General features: G+C 50.1%; 1 protein-coding gene across 1 annotated transcript in view; it reads left to right on the top strand.

Annotated features, from left to right (window-relative positions):
• LOC144149556 (rac GTPase-activating protein 1-like) overlaps nucleotides 1-24,003 on the top strand; it is a 35,938-nt gene that overhangs the window by 8,463 nt on the left and 3,472 nt on the right. Inside the window, exons 7-13 of the mRNA XM_077681186.1 lie at nucleotides 4,859-5,081; nucleotides 6,206-6,453; nucleotides 9,617-9,786; nucleotides 10,285-10,357; nucleotides 10,459-10,567; nucleotides 14,950-15,188; nucleotides 21,919-22,015. Coding sequence (XP_077537312.1) covers nucleotides 4,859-5,081; nucleotides 6,206-6,453; nucleotides 9,617-9,786; nucleotides 10,285-10,357; nucleotides 10,459-10,567; nucleotides 14,950-15,188; nucleotides 21,919-22,015 — 1,159 coding nt within the window. The remainder of the gene's footprint in view (nucleotides 1-4,858; nucleotides 5,082-6,205; nucleotides 6,454-9,616; nucleotides 9,787-10,284; nucleotides 10,358-10,458; nucleotides 10,568-14,949; nucleotides 15,189-21,918; nucleotides 22,016-24,003) is intronic.

Raw genomic sequence — 24,003 nt, forward strand, 5'->3', positions numbered from 1 at the left:
CAGTGTTGGAGGCCTCAAGAAGTTACCGAACGCAACACGCTCGCGCGCGACGAAAGCGTGAACCGCATGCACAGTTTTCTGGTTTTTCTGCAAGCGAAAACGCACCGCACGCCTGAGGCGCGCTGACACCATCGCGGAAACCACCCGCAGGGTGCGTGCCGAGTGGCAGGCGCCGGCAACATGGCGGCAGCACTGGCCACGGAGTAGTGCGGTAGCTTCAACGACTGCTTCTAACTGCTCTTTAAAATGCTATTCAAGGCATAAATGCTCTTGCTTGTGCAAAAATGGAGCCACCGCGCACGAATCGCGTGCAGAAACTCTCCGTGCGGTTCACGCAACTCGCCATAGAGTTAATACTACTGCAGCTCGCAGCTGGCTTAGGTTGCTGGGTGCACGTGCGCAGAGGGATGATGTAGGTGGTACCCAAATCGCACGCACAACGCGCTTTTTTTCCAGCGAATTTTAAAAGGCAGCGCTTTTTAGGGGCGATTCTTGAAGGAACTTCTTTCCTATGACATCAGGCGGCAGAATCACATAATCAAAAAGGAACATGACATGGTTTAGCGTGAACCGCATGGGGCGTTTTCTGCTCTCGAAAACGCGCCGCGCTTGTTCCAGGCACGCTATGGGCGCGCTGACGCTGCCGTGGAACCACCCGCACGCTGCGCGCGGGGCTGCCGGCAGCGGCTTGGACCGCGAAGTCGCAAAGTGTTGACGGGAGCTCGAGCGACCGCTTTTGAGCGCTATCTAAAATGCCGCCGAAGGCAGGCACGAAGTTGCTTGTGAGGTAAAGGAGTTTATAATGTGGGCGAAAACGGTACTATAAAACATCATCCGCGCCGCTAGTGAAAGCGCCCATGCAATACCTGCCGGGGTGGTAAGCCTAAACATCTCTGGAGACTGGCGGAGCCAGCCGGCTGTCTCGAGAGGTTCGAAACTGCCACCATGAGGCGCGCGGCTCCCTATTGCCGCAAGTTGTCAGGCTCCTCCCACTGCCGCGCGCGACGCGCATCATTTTCTGAGCGAGGCAGAAGCTGCCGCGCGCACGAATCGTCGGCGCGGGCGTCAAAAAATTGCACGCGCAACGCCTACACACCCGAATCGCGTAAAAAAACGCGCCATGCGGTTCACGTTGCGTGTTGATCCAGGACAATCAAGAAAAAAAGCAAAAGGTGCTGGCTGAAGCACAACTTCAAGCTTCTGTCCCGCAAGATAAAATGATCTCTCTGAAGCTGTAACTGAAGGCAAGCAAACCTCAAACTGAAGTTAAAGTGCATTTTGAGAATTAGGGCACTTACATACAACAAATGTGTTTTTCCTTATGATAGAATGTGTTTTGTATATGCTTTTTATGTGCTTCACGGACCATTTCCACAGAATGGCGCCTGTTGTATAGGTCAGGGAATTTCGCTTAAAATGGTCATGGAAAACATGCAGGGGTTAGACAGCTGCGCATATTGCGCATTTTTGATACAATTCCATTTTCCTGCGCCAAGCTGCTCCAAAAGCACGAAAATGGCGAAAATTGCGCCAAACTGCTCCAGAAGAGCTTCAACGGCACGGATTTTGATGCTCATGTCAGTTTCGGCGGGGACGAAAGCCTCCCGCATCCCGGTCACCGCTTTTATCGTCGGTCAATCACAAACACAGAAATGGCACAAATAGAAAGACTGAAACGAAGCAAGCGATAGCTTCTAAAACTCGATTCGCTTTCCGTCCGGGTTCGTTGAAATGGCCTTCTCGATTAGGCATCGCTGTGGCAACAAACACGGCCGCCGCCTGATCTGGCTGCTACCAACGCGCTCAGTGCGCATCGCCGATATTTTCCCTGGTTTATGTTACGCTACCAGCTGGGTTCCAGTCTATTCGTTCTATCTGTTGTGGCTCTGAACAGTGACGTTAACGCGGGGATATGGTTTGAGATTGGTGCTAGATTACGGGAAGTTGCGCGGCTCGAAAAAAAGTTCATTGAAATGTGGGCCCTACGACTTCGGCGTGGTTTGTCCATGAGTTGCGGAACGCGGTGCGCGCGTCTATAATCGGGTTCGTGAAGTGTTTTTTTTTTTTTTTTTGGCTCGTTGTGGTGTTATAAAATGCTGAGGTGTTGATGTGCTTCGAAGCGCGATCGCGAGCCTCGGGGATGGAACGGTCGACACGAAAGTTGCGGGCTGTGCTGCGGCTCCGCGACCTGTTCAGGCAGCGCCCAATAGCTGCAGGACTACACGGTTGCCATAGAACATAACACTTGATGTATGCAAAGTGAAATTTAATGCCAAAATCTAGGTGGCTAAACAGTAACGCTACTCAAATGACCATAGGGTGAACCTGCGCCCCGGGGACTGGAACGGGTAGGCTGGTTGGGCTATGCGACCGTTAGCTCGAAGTGGCTCAACTGTTGCCGTGACTACAGTCGTTCGTACAACGCAGCTTGGGATTACAAAAAATAATAATTTTAGCATTAAAACGGCAAAAAAACGCCACAATTACGGAGCCCTTAAATTTGATAAGAGTTTTAGCAGTCCGTCTGTTCCGTCGTGTACGTAGCTACCGTGCTGACCGGGACTCGACTGGGCACTTGGGCATTCGTAGCGGTAGGGGGATTAGTTCCGCGGGCCTGCCTTCGCCTTGTCCGTGCCTCCTCGCCCTTCCGCGCGCGCAGGCGCAGACTGGTCCCGGCAACCCGGTAACAAAGTAACCAACAGAACAGACGGACTGCTAAAACTTTGTAATGTTAATGGCAGTTTTGTTGTCAGTGTTGCGTGCAGCCGCAACACAATATCACGAGTTAGGAAAAAGGTACTGCAGTTAGTACTTTGTGATACTCTTAAAAACTCTTTCAGGTAAGGCTGTTTCAGTGTTCTGTGTATTCAAAACTGATTGAAATGTGCACTTGACCCTGCAAATTGCTGAAATAATGATTTTTTAAGCTCACAAGACGATGTGTTAAATGTCCCTAACTGCTCCAAATCAAGATTCTCCTGCTCCAAAATCGAAATTTTGCTGCTCCGAAAACTGCTCCCAAATCTGTTTGGGCTGTCTCACCCCTGAACATGGAAAAGTCAGGGAAATGGAATTAGGCAATTTGCTAGACACCTTGTGTATATAGGCTGTAGCTGCTATACTCGGGTACAACTTAAAATAGAAGTTGCCGGCATGCCTGGTCACTGCAGCCGGATGTTACTCTGCGCAGCGCCAGTGGTGCGTTACTGGGAATATTTTGAGCGTGGCATGAGCCATTTTCGTGATTTTTTGGACTTAATATGCTTATAAACCACTGCAGCGACGATAGACAAGCTACGTGAGGAAAGGCAGACAATATCACGCATTCAAGCAATTTCCTTTCAAAAACGCGCCCGTCAACATCCGGGTCCGTCGCTTTGGCGGAGTGATACTGTACATGAGCTGTTGCCGTTCTTAACTTGTTCCCGAGTATAGGAGCCAACGGTGCTTAGCCCTGGGTGCATGCAGGGACCATTGCCAATGCAGCAGCAGCAGCAGCTTCTTATTATACTTATCAATGCTGAGAATATCAAATGCATGAAAACAGTTGTCCCCACTGTGACCATTTTCCTGCGCTACATTTTCTGACGTAAATCTCGAGCATTGAAATGTGGGATTCTAAGTTATTCTAAAACAAACACTGAGGCAGGGGCATGTAAATGTGAAATAAAGGTATGTGCAAACTTTTGTGGATCGTGTGGTTTTTAGAAAGCGCCAACCTTAGCTACCAAATGTAAAATAGGATGCCTCAGCTTAGGTGGTGAGCTTTGTTTTACTTTTGATTTTGTTGGGATGTTTACCCTTGGGTGAGGCAATTATCTTCTCTTGTTTGAATGCACGTGTATTTTCCATGCCTGCTTTCAGGCGGCAGTGCCTTCAGAGAAAGCTTTGCGAGTGTTGGCATAGAAGGGCTGGAGGGACTTGATCACCAACTTTACCCGCGTGCCACTGTACTAACATGGTGCTAAAATGACCCTTGTCTGATTGGCTTTTGCCCTTTGTGACAAAAGTGAAGGGCAGTAAGAACAGGCTTTGAGGAAGGTGGTGGCAGTCGAACGAAATTGAACTTAGTGCCCCAGCTTACTCTGGTCACTTTGTGATGTGCAGTCAGTCACGAAAAAATGGAACGGAAATGGGAAAGAGAAGTGCCAGCTTTGAGGGGAGACACTCGTCTTGAGGACCGCAAATTTGCCAGAATATCAATTCTATGCAATCAAACCACAAAAGTATAGAATTTCTTTTTGCTGACAAGATTTTATGCAGTTGGTTTTACAAAAACATTGGTAATTAATGACCTGACATTTATGAAGTTTACAGCCTTTGCAGAAACACTGCTAAAAAACTGCTGTGGTATAGTTGCACTCCCTGGTCCTTCTAAAGCACAAAGGGATAAAAGCTATACGAGTATTTCAGAGGTAAATAATGAAAAAAATTGCCAGAAACAGAGCAGCATACCTCGAAACTTACGCCCCATAGACGAAAACTGACTGCATTTTTGTGCTCGGGGTGTAAATGTGTAAATCTCAAGCATATAGGTTGAAAAATAACAAAAATGTCTCCAAGACGAGTGTCCCCCCTTAATTATTTCTGAGCAAATAAAGCCTTGTCGGCCATCAAAACCACCGTCAGAGACGCAACTATGACTTGGGTGCTCCCAACAGCAGTCCTTTGCCATCTTTGCCAGGTTCGGAAACGTTCTCTGAATGCAGTGAGTTTTGTTGCAGATATGAGTGATCATTTGGTGTCGTACAAGCTTTGAAGCTAGAAGCTTCATGGGCCGAAAGGTGTTTGCTGCACTTAGTTGCAGTCCCCCTCCACCGTGTGAGTGCTGCTAACCCAGTGGACGGGGGTGTTGCAGGCACAGGATGACACTGATGCAAGCTGCGCAAGCGTGGTTGCCACCACCACGCTCACCGTTACCGATGGCAAGGACATCGTGGCCACCTCACGGGTGTACACTCAGCCTACTGCACCTCCAATGCCTGCCTACACACCTGTGCAGACTCCTGTGCAGACTCCCGTGCAAACTCCGGTGCAGACTCCAGTGCAAACACCTGGACGCACCGCCAAATATGGCAGCGGTAAGTTGGGCATGACACGGCAGGCAGCTCGCTAGTTGGTGCGCACTCCTTTAACTGGCACGTGAGTGGTGCAGGGTGTTGAACCGAAACAATATCAAAGCAGGTTCAGGGGGCTCCATTGCATTGAAGGCACCACAAAAGTCTGCTATTAACATTCAATCGAAACAATTTTCACCCAAAATTTCATCTGTTGTAGCCAATAGTCTGCTTTATGGGAGGAGTGGATTCCACTAAAAATGCATGGGGACCAAATTAACCAACAGAAATGGTCTGTTGCAACCGGAAATCCATTGTTGCTGGATCCGCTGTAACAAGCGTAGGCTGTATTGTGTACACATCCACAAGTTTTGAGCCCAAATTTGCAGTTCCGGATTTATTGTCGCTCACTTGTGTCATTGTCAAGACTTGAAGCTGAAGGTGTGTCATCTTGTGGTAGCATTGGTACGCTGCTTTTTTTTTTTCATTCGGCACCACTCAGCAGCAGAATCAAACACTACTGCATTCTCTATGCCTTCATTTGGGAGGCAGTGAGAATTGCTTGATTTGGGACTTTCATGAGGGGAAGCAGTGCGTAGGTGGGGTGGAATTGAGTGCATTGCTCGTGTTGGACTTTGTGGAAGGACAGGAACTGGCTGATGGTGTATTCTCGACCGCTCCTGGAGCCGGCCACAAAACATGTGCTAGCTGTTCTTTATTTCGTGCATCATTTCTGTCCGCCTGTTGTTGGTTCCCCTGTCGGCGCCCACTCATGGTTGAAAAAGCATGGGTGCCTTGTGCACTACACCAGCAAGGGCAGAACTGAATGTTCGGTGAGAAATTTCCCTAGCAGCCGAGCCAGCCATGTCCGCTGACAAGGGGGTGTGCCATTTCACGGGACTTGCTCATGTCCCAAGGCCAGTGACGCTCACTCTTCCCAGCTAGTGCAGATTGGGGTGTTACATCACGGAGCCTGAATCAGTTATAAAGAGGCCTAGCGTGCGTGCACATTTGCCCAGCGGAATAAGTCAGCCTCCAGGAATACGACTGAGCAAGCGGCCGCTTTGTCCAGTTGTGGGCCAGCCCTTTTCGCTTCGTGTCGCCTGATTGTTGTGACCGGAATGGTGCTCCCTCTGTTTGCGCCACAGGGTCGGCGCCGACCACCCCCGTGTGCCAGCGGCGCAGCGCCCCCTCGGAGGGCGAGTTCTCCCCACTGACGCCGTCGCGCAGGAGCAACTCGGCGGGCCGGCTCATGTCCAAGCAGCACGCCTTTGTCTCCAAGACCATGATGAAGACGGAGACGTGCAACCCGTGCGGCAAGCGCATCCTCTTCTACAAGTCGGCCCTCAAGTGCAACTGCTGCCGCTCCGTCTGCCACCCCGAGTGCAGGGACAAGGTGGGTGGTGGGGTGCAGTTGACAAACCCGGCCAGGGCCATCTGCCGATTTGCTTGGAACAATTTTTTGAGCCACTACTAATACTGCCCCGCTGTTTGGCCTTGGTAGCCCAGGGGTGCAGCCGTGGACTTTTCAGCTAACAACCTCCGTTCGAGCCCGAGGGGGTCGAATTTTTTTCAAAGACAGGACGTTTTTTTACATGAACGTATTCCCTTAGGCCAATTCTGTGCACTCGGAAATAAGGATCCCTAGTCAAAATCTTTCAGCTTGTTTTAACTGGGATCAACTGGTCCAATTGGGGAATTACCGTATTTACACGATTGTAAGTCGACTCCAATGTAGGTCGACCCCCAAAAAATGGCACCTCTCAAAAAAAAAAAAAAAAACAACAAAAAAAAAATGCCAGCGCCGCTTAGAAAATCGTATCACAAAGAGAAGCTTTTCCGTCGACCCACACGGCGGCTCCACAAGAGTGGTGCGCTCGCGGTATGCGCGGTATTTGTTAAAAAAGAAAAGCTTTTGTATAGGCACCCGGAATAACCATGCGCCGTGGGTTGAGCGGGAAAAAACATTCGCTGCGAGATGACAACCATCGAAGCAACCGGCAGCAGCCACTGCCGCCACTGCCGCGCGATACCAAAACAAACATGGCGGCTGACGGAAGCGGCCGCTCGCGAGTTCTTTTGAGCGACTAACCTCCCACCATCGCGTTCGGAAGTGTACTGAACAATCTGATATGATTTGGGCTACGTTAGCGCCGCGCATTGAATCAAGGGATTTGCTAATACTCATTTTGTTTATTAGAGACGAATAAAACGCTTCTTGACGCGTTTTTGCACGCGATTCGTGCGCGGCTACGCCCGCGTCAACGATTCCGCGCGCGCGCGGCAGCTTCTACTGGTTTTACCATAGAGAAATAGTATATTACGCGTGACGAGCGCGGCAGTGGGAGAAGCCTGACAAAGAGCGGGGAGGCGCCCTCTTCATGCCGGCAGTTTGAAAGCGCTCGGGAGTCGGGACAGCTGGCGGGCGCCGCCGGAGATGTTTAGGCTTACCACGGTGGCGGCGCGGATGATGCTAGTGTCGTTTTCGACCACATTTCTCCTTTCCTGCTCAAACGCCTTTGTTTGTGCCTTCAGTGATATCTTAAAGTGCGGTTAGAAGCGGTCGCTAAAGCTACGCGCACCTCTTCGCGGCTGGTGACGCCGCCATGTTGCCGCCGCCGATCGCGTAGCGCGCGCGGGTGGCATTCGCGGCAGTGTCAGCGCGGCGCATTTTCGCGAGCACAAAACGCCCCATGCGGTTCACGATTTAGACCATAACCATGGGAAAGAGGGTGCAAAGCTGTCCCCAACTCGAAGCACCCCCGATTTCTCGTTTCTCTTGCCGTTACTAGCGGTAGACGGTTCCATTTCGATTCTAAGTCGACCCCCAAACATTGGATTGTCATATTTGAAAAAAAGGGTCGACCTACAATCGTGTAAATACGGTAACCCAAAAGAATATTCTTTTGGATTGATTTCGTCTACCAACATGTTTATTATTTCTGCGATTCTTCTGGTATGCCACAAGAAAGGGGCAAAATGGGGCGAGTCTAGGTGTCCAGGTTTGTCGAATACGCACGCATCCAGGTAGGACAGCCAAGATGGAGGAGGGGCATACTCCTTAGACGTTCCGTGAGCAGAGAATGGTCGCAACAGTGTATTTTTTTCATTTCTGCAGGTTGCCGAGTTCCGTGTCACTGAGGCCTTGTTTCCTTTCCTGGTTTCACCTCCTTGTTTTGTACTGTAGTGGACAATACGTGGTTGTTCAAGATTTCTCTCGTTTCAGTCGGAACAGAAGAATGTTAGAGAGGAGCCTTCTGCCAACAGTTCTTTCTGGTTTTCGGTGGGGTCCACTTAAAATGGTGCTGGCAAAACCTGAACATTTTTTGTTGTTACTTATTACCGGTATACCTGTACTGCAAATTAACGCAGAAATGAATCGTGTATAGAAAAATGTTTGGTTGCAGGGCTGATACAAAGATAGATAAATCTCAAGTAATGCTAAATAAACGTGCTGGAAGCAGCAAGTGGATGAATCTTGCTACCTTGGGCAGTTGTCAGTGCTGGTCCCAACCATGAAAAGGCGGTCCAATGCAGAATAGGTTGGGATGCTCTTGGCAAACGCTCTCAAATAATGAATAGGTAGGCTACCTCCACCATTAACCCTTTGAGGGTCAAATTTTTTTGCCAAATGTGACCCCCAGGGTTGATTTCTTTTATTGATGATCTAACTTCTTCGGACGAATATGTTTCGAAAAAAAATTGTCATAATTTTTTTAAGGGTGGCCATAAAGTGACAAAAAAATCGTTTGTATTGTTACATACACGTGGATTATATATGATTAACCCAAGAAAAATTCCCCCAAAAATTTGCTGGCGCAAGAAGCGGGCGCGAGAAGCAGAAGTGCTTAAAGGACGAAACCGAAACTAGTTGCTGCACGCCTGCGCGTGACCGGATGCGCAAGCGATAGCCGGCGCAAAGCTGTAGAGCATAAAAAAAGAGAGCCATCAGTGCAAGAAAGAAATTTCACATACCTTCGCAGTGTGGCAGCACATTCCAAGCGAGAGAAATGATCGTAAAAGGTGCGTTTTTTAAGCATTCAAGTGATTGCATGCTTGTACGTCATTGACCCTGAAAGGCTTAGAAAAAGAGGTAAACAGTCTATGTGTTTGTCCGTTTGTGTCCAACTACAGGACGAAGTCACCTCGCACATTCCTCCAACCTTTCCCATCTTGTGATGGTGTGCAAATGGGTTTATTACACTGCGCGGATTTCCCATTAACCAGGTTGATGGCATGAGTGTGATCCGTTGTTTAGTAGCCTTTCTTAACCACACAGGTAACGCATTTGGGGCTTGGATTTAACCATTACCTTGGTAAACAATGTGAAAGCTGAGGGGTCCAATTCCTATGCTCACTGGCATTGCCTCTCTTTAGGCAGCGTAGCGATTTTGTTTCCGCGGAGGCGAAAAGCGAAAACGCCCAAGTGTTGAGATTTCGGTGCATGTGTGGAAATTAATCCGGGGGAGCCATCCACTGCGGCGGGCCTCATAGTCCAGAAGTAGCTCTGTCGTTTTAAGCTCCACAATCAATCAATTGGGTGTCCTTCTTCCTGCCAGGTGCCCCTGCCCTGTGTGGCAGTGTCGCAGACCCCTACTCCGGGAAGAGCTGCCCGGCGGGGGACCATCACCGACCACGCCCCCTCCATGCCTCCCATGGTGCCCGCCCTGGTGGTGCACTGCATTCAGGAGGTGGAGCGCCGGGGCCTGAACGACGTGGGGCTGTACCGGTGAGTGGCTGGCGAGTGTTAGGTACATCTGGGTCCTTAGTAGTGGGCAGAAGCTCAAAGAAGATCGGACAGTAGAAGTGCGACCAGCTTGGTCGCGCTCAGAAAGACTGGCAAGCACAGAATGTGTGCAGCAGTGTGGACTAAAGCGGCCAGTGCCCACTGTGGCCCACTCAAAACACACACTGTATCGGCTGGTGTGAAAACCGGTCTAACTAGAGCACCACACTGAGACGGGAGTGTAGTGAAGGGGCATTAAAAGAGAGCGAGACTGTTGTGGTGTTTCCATGGTGGTGACTGGTGGGACACTGCTGTTGGCCTCTTGTGCCCCCAAATGAGTTGGCTTCTGCGGAATCGTAAATGTGTTGTTTCTGTGTTCTGAGGGGTTACCTGATCACCTGAGTGGCCGAGTAGAGGGAGTTCAGTGTTTTCTACGCTTGCTAGCTCTGTCCCCTGTGTGAGCTGGTTGCTAAGAGTGGCTGCACCTTGTTCTGTGCCCAGGGTGCCCGGTGGAGCACGGGAGGTGCACGACATCAGGGAGCAGTTCCAGCGAGGGAAGGGTGTGCCAAACCTGGTGGGTGGCACGTGGCTGCTTCCTCCTCTTCTTCTTTCTTTTGCCGCAGTTTGTTGTTTTACTGGGCCAGGGACGATGTTAACCGCTTATTCACATTTCAGTCCCAGGTGGACATACATGCCATATGCAGCGTCCTCAAGGACTTCCTGCGCTCGCTGTGCGAGACTCTCATCACCAAGTCTCTCTGGCACGTATTCGTCAAGGCAGCGGGTGAGTGTGCTGCACGAGCAACTCTCTCTCTCTCTCTCTACAAGCTTTGCCTTGTTGTGTAGGCCAGTCTGTTGAGGAAGACAACAAAGAGGCAGCTCGCTCAGCCATAGCTCGCTCCCTGGGCTTGTGAGTTGGGCCCTGATTTGCGCGAAAAACGGGCAATTGGCTTTCTGGCTCTCTCTCTACATCGCTTTTGTGACATAGTCTTTATATCGGAGTGGGTGCTCCAAGTTTTAACTAATTTTCTGCTGTTTGTGTGTCAACATGGGAGCACTACATTTTGGGCCCAAGTAACCCTTCTCCTTAGTTACTCTTGAATGGTGCTCCAAAGCAGACCACATTTCTGGACCTTGCGAAATTGGGCTCTTGGCAGGTTCACTTTGTGAACTGTAGAAAATGTTGGCTTTGATGGCAGGAAACAGGCACCGCACAATCTGTTACTGACTAGAAAAAAACAAAACTGGTTGAGTTTCTTTTCCTAAGGAGCTGGTGAAACGTATAATATAAGCAATGGGCACATACGTACGCACAGGAGCGCACACACATTTGTCAATCCACTCGTGAAGGCACAGTCCCACTTGCAACTCAGGCAAAGAGCGCAACATGTGTCACACGATGAGGAGGGAGGTGTTCACATTTGCAACAAGTGATGATGTGATTGCATTTAGCAGAGCTTTCCCTGTACTTTCCTTGGTACACTCAAAGAAAAATATGTTACACTAGCGTGGCAAGGACAGGTATAAATCACTCTAGAACACATGCTACAGTGGAACCTCAATAATGCGACTTTCTGGGGACCCCGCGAAAGTGCCGTACGATCTGGGTAAATGCTGGCCTAGTAGACGGTCTCCTGCATGAGATAAGGCCAACATGGTCGAGCAAATTGACTGGAGAAAAGGCAAGAGTGCGGAACTGTCAAGGCCTATCGAAGCGAACGATGGCACAAGGCAACGATGCAAAAAAGTCTGCAAAGAAAGGAGTGGACTGACCGTGACTTTGAAAGACACTGATAAGCAGAGAGCAGAGGTAGAGGGGGAGAGAGGGTCATGAAAGAAACTGGGATCGAGCGGACAGAAAAAGCGGGTGTTCGGTCATCGCCATGGGGTTGCGTCGCATAGGTTTTCGCGTTCATTGGCTTGATGGGAGCTTCATATTCGCAGTCCGCATTGCCACCTGGACTGTGACTTTTAGCGGTTGGCGCATTGGCGCGGTTACAAACCGGAATGGCGTGGTCGAAGTGGACCATGGTTGTTGTCGTGCCAGGGCAGTCGTGATGACAAAGTTGAAAGAGAAAGAAGAAAACTTTGTACAAGTATTTACATTTTGATCTGAGAGAGCAGGCAGTGTGCTGCTGCGTGCGCGAGGTTAAACGGGTAGGGTCCGTTCCCTTTTTCCCTTCCTCTCTGCTGTGGTCAGGGAACGCACCAATCCCAGAATCCCTGGTGCTGGTAGTGACGCCCACACACACATGCACACTGAGAGGCACGCTTCTCTGTTGCACAGGTGAGCGTTCCACTGAGGCAATCCACCTCGTTTCGAAGCCCCCTTTGTCCTTTCGATGTTGAAGCGCCGGGAAGACGTCTGCGTCCCCTTCTTGTAATCTTTGTCGGGTGGCTCGTTGAAGACATCTCCAGCGTCGTCAGACACGCCACAAGGGGCGTGACAATGATGCGAGGCACACCACCAAAGCTTGCTGTGCGAGGCACCGAGCGATGCTTTTGTCAGCCCCTCCGCTGGCTGGTTGATGCTTGAGGGGCCGTAAGGTCGTTGAAAGGGGTGTTGCCCAACGGCTGCATAGTTCGCCGCAGTGTCACTGTGCGCAACCAGGTCGTCAAACGTAGATGAGGGAAGGCACCTGGCAGGCTTTGATGCTCGACCCGAGAACTATTGAAGACTGGTTTCACAACAGTGTTCTGCTGCCGCACAGGGCTGTCCCATGGGCCAGTGGGCCCATGGGACAGCCATGGGCCCATGGGTTAGTGCCCGCATGCTTGCTTGCGTCTGTTCAGCAAGTGGTCTTGCCCACTCGCAGACCTTTGCACGTAAAGCAGCGTCAAATAGGGGTTCAGAATAAAGGTCGGGACGAAGTGGTGAAGTGGTGTAAAAGATGGGGAAAGTGCTGGTTTATCCCCGCAAGGGTTCGTCATATGAATCGGACCGCATGCACCCCAGCGTTGTATAGTTGGGGTTTTTAATGTATTGTTTCTACAGGGAGTTTGCCGGGACCGCAGTGGTCATAAGGAATGGGTCGTCGTAAGACCAGGGGACGTATCAGTGAGGTTCCACTGTACTAACCTGGAACAGTGCCAAAAGCATTGTGCGGGTTGCGGGAGGAGCTGAAAATAATGAACTTGAGCAGACTCTTTCCAACGTATTATTGCCAGAGGAAATATACACGCTTGCTGTCACGCTACAACACTCGCATCCCGGCCCGCAAAGTTCGCTTCTTTTCACATGCGCAGAAGTTCTGACGCCTTTGAAATCCAGGGTACTACCGTATAAACCGGAATATAGGTCGAGTTTTTTTCCAAAAAAATCCGCACAAAAGTCACCCCCCGTCTTATATAGCGGTCATTGACAGAATGTAAATCGTTGTCTGGCAATAATGTGCAAGCGTAGTCCGTCGCCTCCGTCGCCAATCGCCATTCGTGTCGGACTGCTCTCTCGCTCTATCAGGCCTTTATTTGATTTCGCTTTTGTCTAGTTTTTCGTCTTTTACTCGTCTATTACGCATGCGTGCGTACATTTCTGTACGTCTCTGTTCCGAGATGAGTGGCGGCAGTCGACGCCAGTTCACCGCGGCGTTTAAGCTGACGGCGATTGAGTCACCAAGCAGAATGGGAATGTGGCGGCGCAACGCCAGTTAGGCGTTTCAGAGAAAAGTGTGCGGTACTGGCGGAGCCAGAAAGCTAAGCTGTGCGCGTGCAACCCCCGAAACCGATCGTTCTGTGGACGTCAAGCGGTGCACCCCGAGTTGGAGAACAAAGTGGCGGACTTCGTCCGGGAACTTCGCTCACGATCGCTCCGGAGGCCATGCGCGGACCGGCTCCGCGAACTGTACAATGAGTGGATAGCCGGCGACAACCAAAAGACCTATACGGGCCGGTTGCGACCGTGTCAAGCTGGGTGTCCTTCTCTGGGCAGTCGCTGCCTGACGACATGGTTACACGAGCGTTCAGAAAGTGCTCCATCAGCAACGCGCCTGATGGCATGGAAGATGACAGTGCGAAGCAGTCATCCTCGGACGACTCTGAGAGCTCGGACGAGTGACTTCGGCAGGCATAGTGAGTGGCAGTGACGGACGGGCGTCGAAAATAAATATAGACATTGTGAGTGCGCTTCTGTGCCGAATTATTTTTTTTGTCAACTTTTCCCACCTCAAGGTAGGGGGTCGACCTATATACCGGGTCGACCTATAATCCGGTTTATACGGTAACTACTTGCCAATAGAGGAATGAAAACGCTGCAAGTCAGCCTACTGTCCCACTATCCATCTAGCTATATGCGGAGATTACTTGCTTTTACAATTCAAACACACTTCTGAGCACTGATGAGTTTCGTGCTGTTTGTTTATTCGTGCATGTGTACACTGAAGCCCCTCGCCAAAGAACTAAAGTGCATGGGAAATTGTTTCCCACACCATTTGCAATGCTGAATATAAAGAAACATTTCGTTTCCGGCTGCGTCAGCGGACTCTGCGGCCATCATTGGCTGACTTGTTTGCGATGCCGTCGCGTGACGAGGGAATTCGGTTCGAGAGCTATCGACAGCCACCTCGTCACGTTGCAGTGTCGCGCAACGTGGCGAGTCTCAAAGTAGTGCCTCAAGTGAGGGGAGGGTGTGGCACGCCCTTGTGAGCCTTGAAGGGCCGGTATTGCACTACGCCACAGGGACAGTGGCGCATCATTTCTCCTCTCTGCTCGCAGCAGGATCAAACCCTCTCCTTGCCGCTGCTTCCTATGAGTAGCAACACCGTGTCCCACTCTTCCTTCTGCGTCACCCATGATGGTGAAGATGATGTACACTCATGAACTTCTTTTTTGTCTTGGTACGGAGCATGCATTGCATCCTGTGTAAGGGATGGTGTCGGAAAAAGTACCAGTTTATTTCGTGGGTGGTAGCCTCAGATCATGGCACAAACCCATGCGAAAGGTTGGCCGAGAAGCTGCCTGCCAAAACAGGCTGACCGCATGCGCAGTTGTCTGTCTCTTTTCTTCGGCTATGTTCTTATAAACACTGGCTGTTCCCTGGTGTACATGACAGGTTCTACATACTGGTGGTCTTTCCACAGCAGGCGGTGTAGTGTGAAGCAGGGTCGGAAGGGGAGGAGGGTGGTGCGAAGGGCAGGAAGGGGTTGAGCGTCCACCGTGGTGGCCGTGCAGAGCTGCCGAGGGACGACCGGACGCCCAGCCTGTGGCAGGCGGTGAACGAGCTTCCTCCGGCCAACCGGGACACCCTGGCCGCGCTGGTGCTGCACCTGCAGACGGTGGCCTCCAGCCCCCAGGTCAAGATGCCCGTCAGCAACCTGGCGCGCGTCTTTGGGCCCACCGTGGTGGGCTACTCCCTCAACGACGCTACCTTAGTCCCCAACCTGCAGGCCGAGACACGCATGCAGGCACAGGTGAGGCAGAGGCAGAGGCAGTCTGGCCGGCCACTCTTCGAGCGGCAGGCTCTTCGAAAGATCCCGTACAGTTTCATACTAATATGGACTACCAGGAAATCTGGCGCTGAAATCGTGTGCCATTGAGGGTGCCACGGTAGCTGCTGGAAGCGTTCCTTGCCTACTTGGATTGGCTAGCCACGTGGCTTCTTTTTGCTCCTGAAGCCAAAAAATCAACAACAAAGGATAACATTTCTTGTTTGTCTCGTAACAACTTTCCAAATAATTCTTGCTAAATAAATCTCTTGGAGCTTCATTTTTATAATAATTAAACAACTTTAAATGTTCATTTATGATAGCATCTTATTTTTTTGCAGCCACAGGCAACCTTTGAGCTTGTTGATGGGCCATGTTAGAAATAAATAGAACGTTCTTACCCAGTACATGAAGGCATGCTTGCTGAAGTGCGGCTCACCGAGGCACTAGTATCAGAAGGCAAAAAACGGCACGGAAGACGAGAAAAGACAAACACGGGCGCTGACAAACAGGACGATGTGTTAATGACCGTCTTCGTGAACACGCTAACAACATCAAATCCGGTACCGGTAGTAACCTTGCCACACACGTTGCTTCGTGCGTGAACATGCCCCCATGTGAGCCGTTGTTTGAGCATTCTCATGTTCTTAAGCACTACGGTGACCAAAGAACATGCGAGATCTTTGAAGCTTTTTCTATGCACGAGCGTGCGGGTGCATGCGTCAGCAAACCGTCTGTCGACTTGTTGCCAAAGGAGATTGCATATCTAAAATCTTAAAAAGCAGCGCCCGTGTTTGTCTTTTCTTGTCTTCCGTGCCATTTTTTGCGCTGTTTTTTGCCTTCAATATGAACCAACTAGCCAGTCTTCACACTTTCATACTAGTATCAGATTTACCTCAATTATAGTATATTAGTATGAAGCTCTGTTTGAGCCAATGCACCTGGTTTGAAGTTGACTTTGTGTCTGCCAGGTCTGCTTTGGCTTATCTCAAGATGGGGGGGGCTGCTGACGAACGGACCAGGCTGCTCTGTCGGGCGGTCTTCACATAGCTGGGTTGCGCAGTTCTTGGCTGATAGTGTACCCTATGGTGCACGTTGTAGATGGGCACAAAAAGCAGGAAACACGAAGTCTCCGCTTCACTATTTCGAGGCACTGACAACCGCAATGTTTTGAGCATATGCTTGCTATACTCGGTGACAACTTAAGAACGGCACCGGAAGTTGCCGCTGTGCCTTATCACCGTAGGTGGATGTTTCTCTGCGCGGCGCAAGTAAGGCGTTACTGGGAATATTTTGATTATGGCGTGAGCCGATCCCGTGATTTTTTGGACTTAATATGCGTATAAACGACTCCAGTGACGACAAACAAGCTGCGTGAGACAAGGCAGACGATATCACGCATTCATAGCAAACCCCTTTCAAAACGCACGCGCACTGACGTCACGGGTCCGGCGCTTTGGCGGAGTGATACACTACATGAGGTGGTGCCGTTCTTGAGTTGTAACCGAGTATAATGCATATAAATGCTGGCATTTTATATAGGCAAGAGCGCAACAGAAGTTTTTTAGTTCAACTAAGAGAAATCGTTTTGATTTGGCACTGAAAGCGAACATTTGAAGGTGATGGTGTTGAGCACCCAAACTTCTCTTTGGGTCATCACACCGGAGAACCTTTCAGCCAGCTCAGTTTTAGGGAAGTGTGCCGAAATATAACACCAATCCCTTCACTGCTTGCTACACTTACTTGTGGGAATAGTGATTTTCACTTTTTACATGAATACAAAGCAAATAATGATTACGTTTGTGTAGTTGCAAACCGGAGCAAACACTTATAGCATCTTCGATTAACCGCACCGGTGCACACCGGTGCGCCTTTTCATCCTCGATAAACCGCACCGGTGTGCACCGTCCGTCCTCGATAAACCGGGGCGCACCGCCGCGCACCGAGAGAGTCGACGGTGCGCCGGGGTGCCATCCCAAGATGCATCGCGGACGATGCCGGCGAAGGGGCTTCCTCTGCCGTCTGCTGCAGCGACGGCGCATCGCCGCACTTGTTTCAAGGCGGAAGGAGCTGTGTATTGTTGCTGACAAGGATGGCGTGCTTGTGAATTCATCGGGTAACGATGCGACAGGCTCCTAACGGGCGGTAACAACAGCCAGAAATTGTAAATGAGGACGCAAACTTCGTGTACTTCAGAGACGGCTGCATGCATTGCCAGACAGTTAGGGATTGACATTTGTTTCGTTCGATCGAATTATCATGAACTGTCACCGAAGTGCCTAGACGATGAAGACCTACTTGTTTTGCTGTAACGGAAGGGCGGAACAAAACGCACTCGCATTATGGCTCAAACAAAGATGAGAAGCAGCTTGTATGTAGCTGTTTAGTGGAAGCGGTGGCGGTACGTTGTTCCGCATGTGTGACGGATTTAAGTTGTGCGTACATATAATCATTGGCCTTCAATAATTACCACTTTCTAATAGCGCTGTGTCTCATTACAGTGCTGTATTGTTACTTGTGAACGTTTTTATGAGTTGATTTCTTAGATTAAGAGATGGCGCCTGGGTAGAACCGCCCCGTTTGTCCTCGATCAACGCTCCGTGCCGATGCGCACCGTCGTGGGGCACCGTGCACCGCACCGGTTTTGGGGGCAACCCCGGTGCATGTTTATCGAGGATGCTATTACTGATTCCCACGAAAAAAAACAAATTGACAATGTCTCAACTGCACTGGAGTAGATAACCTGTAGAATAATAAGACGGACCCGCCATGGTGGCCCAGTAACTTTGAATTTTGAATTTTTTAAAGAAAAATTAGTCATTGAAGAGGGTTTACAAAATTTTGTCTAGTTATAAAACAAACAGGAGCCATCCTGCTGCTTGTAGCTTTATTGATGGTATCAATTTTATATGGGAGCAACTTTCATCTTGTGAAGTGACCTCAAGCACAAATATTTCAGTATTAGAGTAATGACAGTAGAACTATGACCCTCTGAGTTAAAGAAAAAAATGCAAATGACAGTTTTATGAATGTTCATGTCAGTTCTTGGAAGAAAACTTGGCCTGTGGGGAAACGAAAGGCGCAAGAATATTGCCTGATTTATAAAACCTTGCACGCATGCCCTCATGGTGTTTTGGCATTATCCCCCACTGCTCAGACCTCTGCTCACAGGTCTCTGTACAACTAATGCACCAACTTCATGTTGAAAGACTCTCTAATGTCCCTGCACACAATAATTCTAAATACAGGTTCTGCAGAACGTATTTCATGTCTAATATAAATGTAAAAACCACTTGGGGCAAGTGTGTCATGATGAACCTTGCTTTGCGAGTGCTGCAATGTTTTGGAGCAGGGGACTGAACAAGTTTTCTGTTTTCATGTTAGATACAGTGGAATCTCGGTGATACGAATTCGGTTGATACGAATTTCGTTGTGATACGAATTTTCAAAATTCCCCGGCCAAAATGCATTGTACGCAATGTAAAAAAATTCGGATGATCCGTTCGCATTTATCACCCGGTGCGGGTGATACGAACACGCGAGCCGCGAGCAGATGACTGCGGCGTGGACGGGAGGCGGGAGTGTTTGTGCGGCCGTGTGGCCTTGGTCGCACGCAGGCACAAAATCATTAAGCGTGAACTGCATGGAGCGTTTTCTGCTCACGAAAACGCGCCGCGCACGCCACAGGCGCGCTGACGCCACCGCGAATACCACCCGCATGCGGCGCGCGGCGCGGTAAGCCGCGGCAACATGGCGGCGTCAACGGCCGCGAAGTAGGGCGGGTGGCTCGACCGACCGCTTCTGACCGCTCTTTAAAGAACAAAAGAAGTTGCTTATGAAGTAAGGGAGCTGATGAGTCCGAAAACGACACTGTAGAGCATCGTCCGCGCGGCTAGGGAAAGCGCCTACCAAATATCCGCCACCGTGGTAAGCCTAAACATCTCCGGCGGAGCCAGCGGGCTGTCCGGAGCGCTTTCAAACTGCCGCCATGAAGAGCGTGCCTCCCCATTGGCGCAAGTCGGCAGGCTCCTCCCACTGTCGCGCGTCATTTTAAAGAACGCGCGCGCAAACGCCGACGCGCCCGGATGGCATGCGGTTCAGGCTTGAGTTCGTGTGCGCGCGTCGCGTCGGCGATGAGCGCGCGTTCTTTTGACGCCCGCGCTGACGATTCAGCCCGGCACCCAGGCGCCAGCCTCTGCCTCGGTTACCGCTAACTGCATTGGGAGGAGCCTCACGACTTGCGCCAATAGGGAGACGCGCGCCTCATTGTGATTGCGGCAATTTCGGAGCGCTAGCAGCAGCTGGCTGGGCCACCTCCGCGGTGGATATTTGGCGTAGATGACATTTTATAGTGCTTCTCCCATACTGTCAGCTCCTTTCCCGCATGAGCAATTTAATTTACACATTGAGCTCCGTTTTAACAAAAGGTTCGAAGCGGTTGCTGAAGCTACCTGCACCTCTTCGCGGCAAGAGCCGACGCCATATTGCCGCCGCCTGTCGCATGCGCAGCACATTTCCATTTTTTCTCGTTTTCTGATGATACGAATTTTCGGGTGATACGAATATTTTTGCCGCCCCTTGAGATTCGTATGACCGAGATTCCACTGTATATGAAAAAAAAGGAACATTATTGTTTTAGGGAAAATCAACTTTGCACATCAGTTGATCGGAAAATCGCAAAGCATGTCAGTAGGCAACTGCGCTTTGTTGTCTAGAGAGTGTTGGCTGGGGCAGCGTAGGCACAATGTAGTTGAAGGGCTGCACAAGCACTCCACTGTTGCCCCCCCTGGGGCAGTGTAGGAAAGAAGGCCTGTCCCGCTGTTCGACGAAGCTTGATTGATTGATTGATTGATTGTAGAGTTTAACACACCGACACAACGCAGGCGATGAGGCGCGCTGTAGTGGAGGGGATCTTTAATGTGCACCGAAATCTCGGACACGGGCGTTTTTGCTTTGCGCCTCCATCAGAAAAGCGGTCGCTGCGGCCGAGAATCGAACCCCCATTCTCCTGCTCAGGAGCACGCCTTAGCCATGTTGGAGGAAGCCGTTGCATGTTCGCTGCGGTCAATCCCATGCGCTGTGCTGCTGCTGCGTTGTCTGTTCCTCGACTGGCCGTTCCACATTGCACACTGGCCAGCACTGTATTCCGATAGAGGCCCAAGGGGCATGGAGGCCGCCATAACTGGGCGCACCATTAGAGAGCACATTTGGGGGAACCCTCGGTCACTTTCTGCACCTGTATGGCTGCAATCCGCTGCATGCTATGCCTTCGAGCCCAGGTGCAGTGGCAGCCAAAGAAGTGAACACGGAGGACTGCATGCCCGCTTCCCTTTGATTTTGTGGCTGACATTGCCACAGGCTAGACCAGTGCGGTTCCCTGCACTAGCTGCAGGAGGTGAAAAGACACGGATAGGTCCCCGTGGCTTCTTTGCTGTTTATGAAATTTCAGCGGTGAAAGCATTTGTGCTGACTTTCTTATGTGTGCTCATTTGTTGTACACACTATGGGTGAAAGGAGGCATTTGTCTCAGCCATTTTCCCAGCCAACTAGGGTGCATGCTGTCATGTTATCGGTTCCCCTGATAGACACCACTCTCGTCAGTGTCCTTCATGAAGAAGAGCCCTGCTCCCAGTTTGAGCATGCAGTGCTATTAGCCTGTTTTTCGAAAAGAGACTAATAGGTATCTTGGCCCACTTTTGGCACGCCCCCTTCAAGCTACCTAACCTGGCTCGTGTGGCAAAACGAGATCTCCAAGCAGCCAGCAGGCCCGTCTCATTCAGCCACCTCTTTTGGGACTGAAAAGGCTTACAGTAACGGCACGGTTGTAAAAGGGCTATTCCTACACCCATCAGCCACATTTTTGTTAATGGTACTGTACTTCCAGTACGGACAAATGAAAAAAGTTCACAGAAATATCAATGTGCAGGTTACAAATAGGCCATACACACGCTACACACTCATATCTTCGAAACGGAGCCCCACCACCAGCCCGTGAGAAGTGCGGACAATGGCTTTCAGTTCTCCATGTGTTGGTTGAATGTTCGGCTTACCGTTATGCAAGGACACGACACTTCCCTGAACTATACCCTTACATCCATCATTGTTTTTATCCAATCAGCCTCCATCAGAAGTGACTGCCTTTTAGCCAGCCTTGCTGACATTGGATTTTTAGCTCTCATCTCATATTACGTGTGACATCAGGGCAATGCGATGCCAGTGAGGATGGCTGGGAGCAGTTTCACCACACGTTCCGGGGGCCTCACTGCCATTGCTGAAGCTAGGGGCATGCCATCAGGCCCGCAGCTCTGTTACACTGAATCACTGCCATTGCCACCTCTCGTTTAGTCATCTTCGTTTTTTAGGTTAATGGTTATTAACACCCATATATACACTATTTTTACCAAATACATCACAATCATCACCATTGTATTTAATTTACAGACATGACTAAAAAAAAAGCACATTGTCTTGGTGCTGTTTGGCCTCAGACGCGCTTGTGCCAGTAAACACACACATACTACTGATGGTACCATATACTGTATTTCGCTGCAGTCAAAGTGAACCCTGGAAAGTCGCGAATGTAGGCATGCGTTCCCCCACCCCCATTGGTGTTGTTTCGAGTGAAGTTGAGCTTCGGCTTCCTGATTAGTGTTCACACTTTGTGTTCCCCCTCTTTGTGACCCTGCCTTACCTGGATGAACCCTCCTGTTTCCAGGTGATGGAGGCTCTGCTGAACCTGCCGGCAGATTACTGGTCGCAGCTCCTGAACTGGGACAGTGATGACAGCATCCACACCCCAGAACTGAAGCCCGGTAAGTGAGTGATCCTCATCCGCGCTGGTTTTCCCCTTTCTGTATTACTTAGTGCGTAAGGCATGGGAGGCGATTTAAATACTGAAAGCCACTCTGCACTTTATGCACTCTGGCGTGCGTTACGTAAAACCCTCGTGTTTTATGCGAAACTCTTTTCTGTTCTCTCGCCTAGACAGCTTTGCATGTACTCGCACTCGTAGAAAACAGAGCTAGACCGGCGCACTGATATTATGGTTGGAGCTCAAACTTTCTTTTAAAAAAGAATATGAATTTAGAGGGGCTGTCTCAATGACAGGTTGGTCTTCACACTTCACATTGAAAAAGTATTTGGAGGTGGTTATGCCACCTTGTCAAAGTGCTGTTTTTTTTTTATTATTATTATTATTTTATATACATTATATACATTTAAAAAAAATCTCTAGTCTCTGCACATTACAGCGCAAGTTCATGTCTACCTTTTATGCTGTAAAGGCAGCATTGCCTTTACAGTAGTATTTTAAACCTAGTCAATTTCAGCAAGTGTTTTCTATTTTCCCCTGCCGAGTCGGAATTCTGGCTGCAAGCGCGAGCAGCACACAGTTGCTTTGAGTCATCACAGTGGTCCCCAATGGTTCTCGTAAATGATGCCCCATCGCAGCACACACATGCACTTTTTGTCCGTTTAACATGGCTGCTCATGGTCTGCTTTTTCAACTGGTGATTTTCTCCTTAGCACAAGTACTGTGACTGCAGAAGCAGATAGCATCGCAAGTGCCGCACAAGTGCAAACACTGGGGCTCCTACAGGGGGACTCCTTGAGGGGCTTGGTTCTGTCCTCAGGGAAGCCTCACAGTCACTCGAGTTCCGCGGAAAATTAGGCACAAAATTTTGGTTTAGAAGTATGTTTGGGGAATGAAAGCGCCGGAACACAGTCACAATAAACCGCAAACGGCGACACAGACCGCCCAATGCTGTGAGCCGAGGAGTCCGTAAGCGAGTGTAGTGCCTACAAACTGTGCAAGGTACTGGCGCCGCTTTGTCCTTCGTTCATTTCCCCTCGCGCTTGTTAAGTTTCATCGTTCAAGTTTCATCGTTCATCGTTCAGGTGAAGTATTTGTGGGTCGCTACGAGCCTTGTGCGTGCGTTTTCTCCACGCCCGTGAACGCGATTGCGCGCGGATGGCGGCTTCTGCCTCAGCTGGAAAAACGACTTGCGCCAATGGCGAGGTGCACACCGCATGGCGGAAGCTTCGAAGCGCTCGGGCACGGCCAGCTTAGGGATGCCAGAGACGATTAGGCCTAGCACCGTGGAGGATATATGATGGGCGCTTTCCTAAGCGGCACGAATGACGTTTTACAGGGCAGTTTTCACCCACATTATCAGCTTCTTTCCTGCATGAACAACTTCGCTTGCCCCATTTTATTACGTTTTAGCGAGTGGTTAGAAGTGGTCGCTGGAGCTACCCGCACCACGCGGGTAGTTGCCGCGGCTACATTAGCGCGCCTGTGGCTTGCGCGGCACATTTTTGCATGCAGAAAACGCAGCATGCAGTTTACGCTGATGTGTGCGTACACGATTGAGCTCCGACGGCACATTGCGCTTCTTTTTTTCAGCAAAGAGTTCTATTCTGGCAATCGTAAGTAGTCTGAGCTACCTGCACCAGCTTCGCTTGACGGCTGCCGCATCATGCGGGTGGTACCCGTAACGATGTCAGTGCGCCAGCCGTGTATGCGCGTCTCGTTTTCGCTTGCAGGTACCGCTTCGCGCGGTTGATCCTTCATTTTAACTGCAAATTTCAGTGTAGCAGAACTGCAATGTAACGAAGTCAATTACGAATTTTACCAACTCTGTTACATCGAGGTTTAACTGTATTTACACAGTGTAAAAGTGCACAGTGCTAGGATACACGAGGAGAACAAGAAACATTTAATAGAATGTTTAAGCACAAGGAGATTAAGCACTATACTCGGGGACAACTTTCTGTGGCAATGGCTTTGTGTTACTGCGCC

The sequence above is a fragment of the Haemaphysalis longicornis genome, unplaced genomic scaffold, assembly GCF_048455015.1.
Source record: "Haemaphysalis longicornis isolate Haplotype H1 unplaced genomic scaffold, Haemaphysalis longicornis Haplotype H1 scaffold_8, whole genome shotgun sequence".
Lineage (NCBI taxonomy): Eukaryota > Metazoa > Arthropoda > Arachnida > Ixodida > Ixodidae > Haemaphysalis > Haemaphysalis longicornis.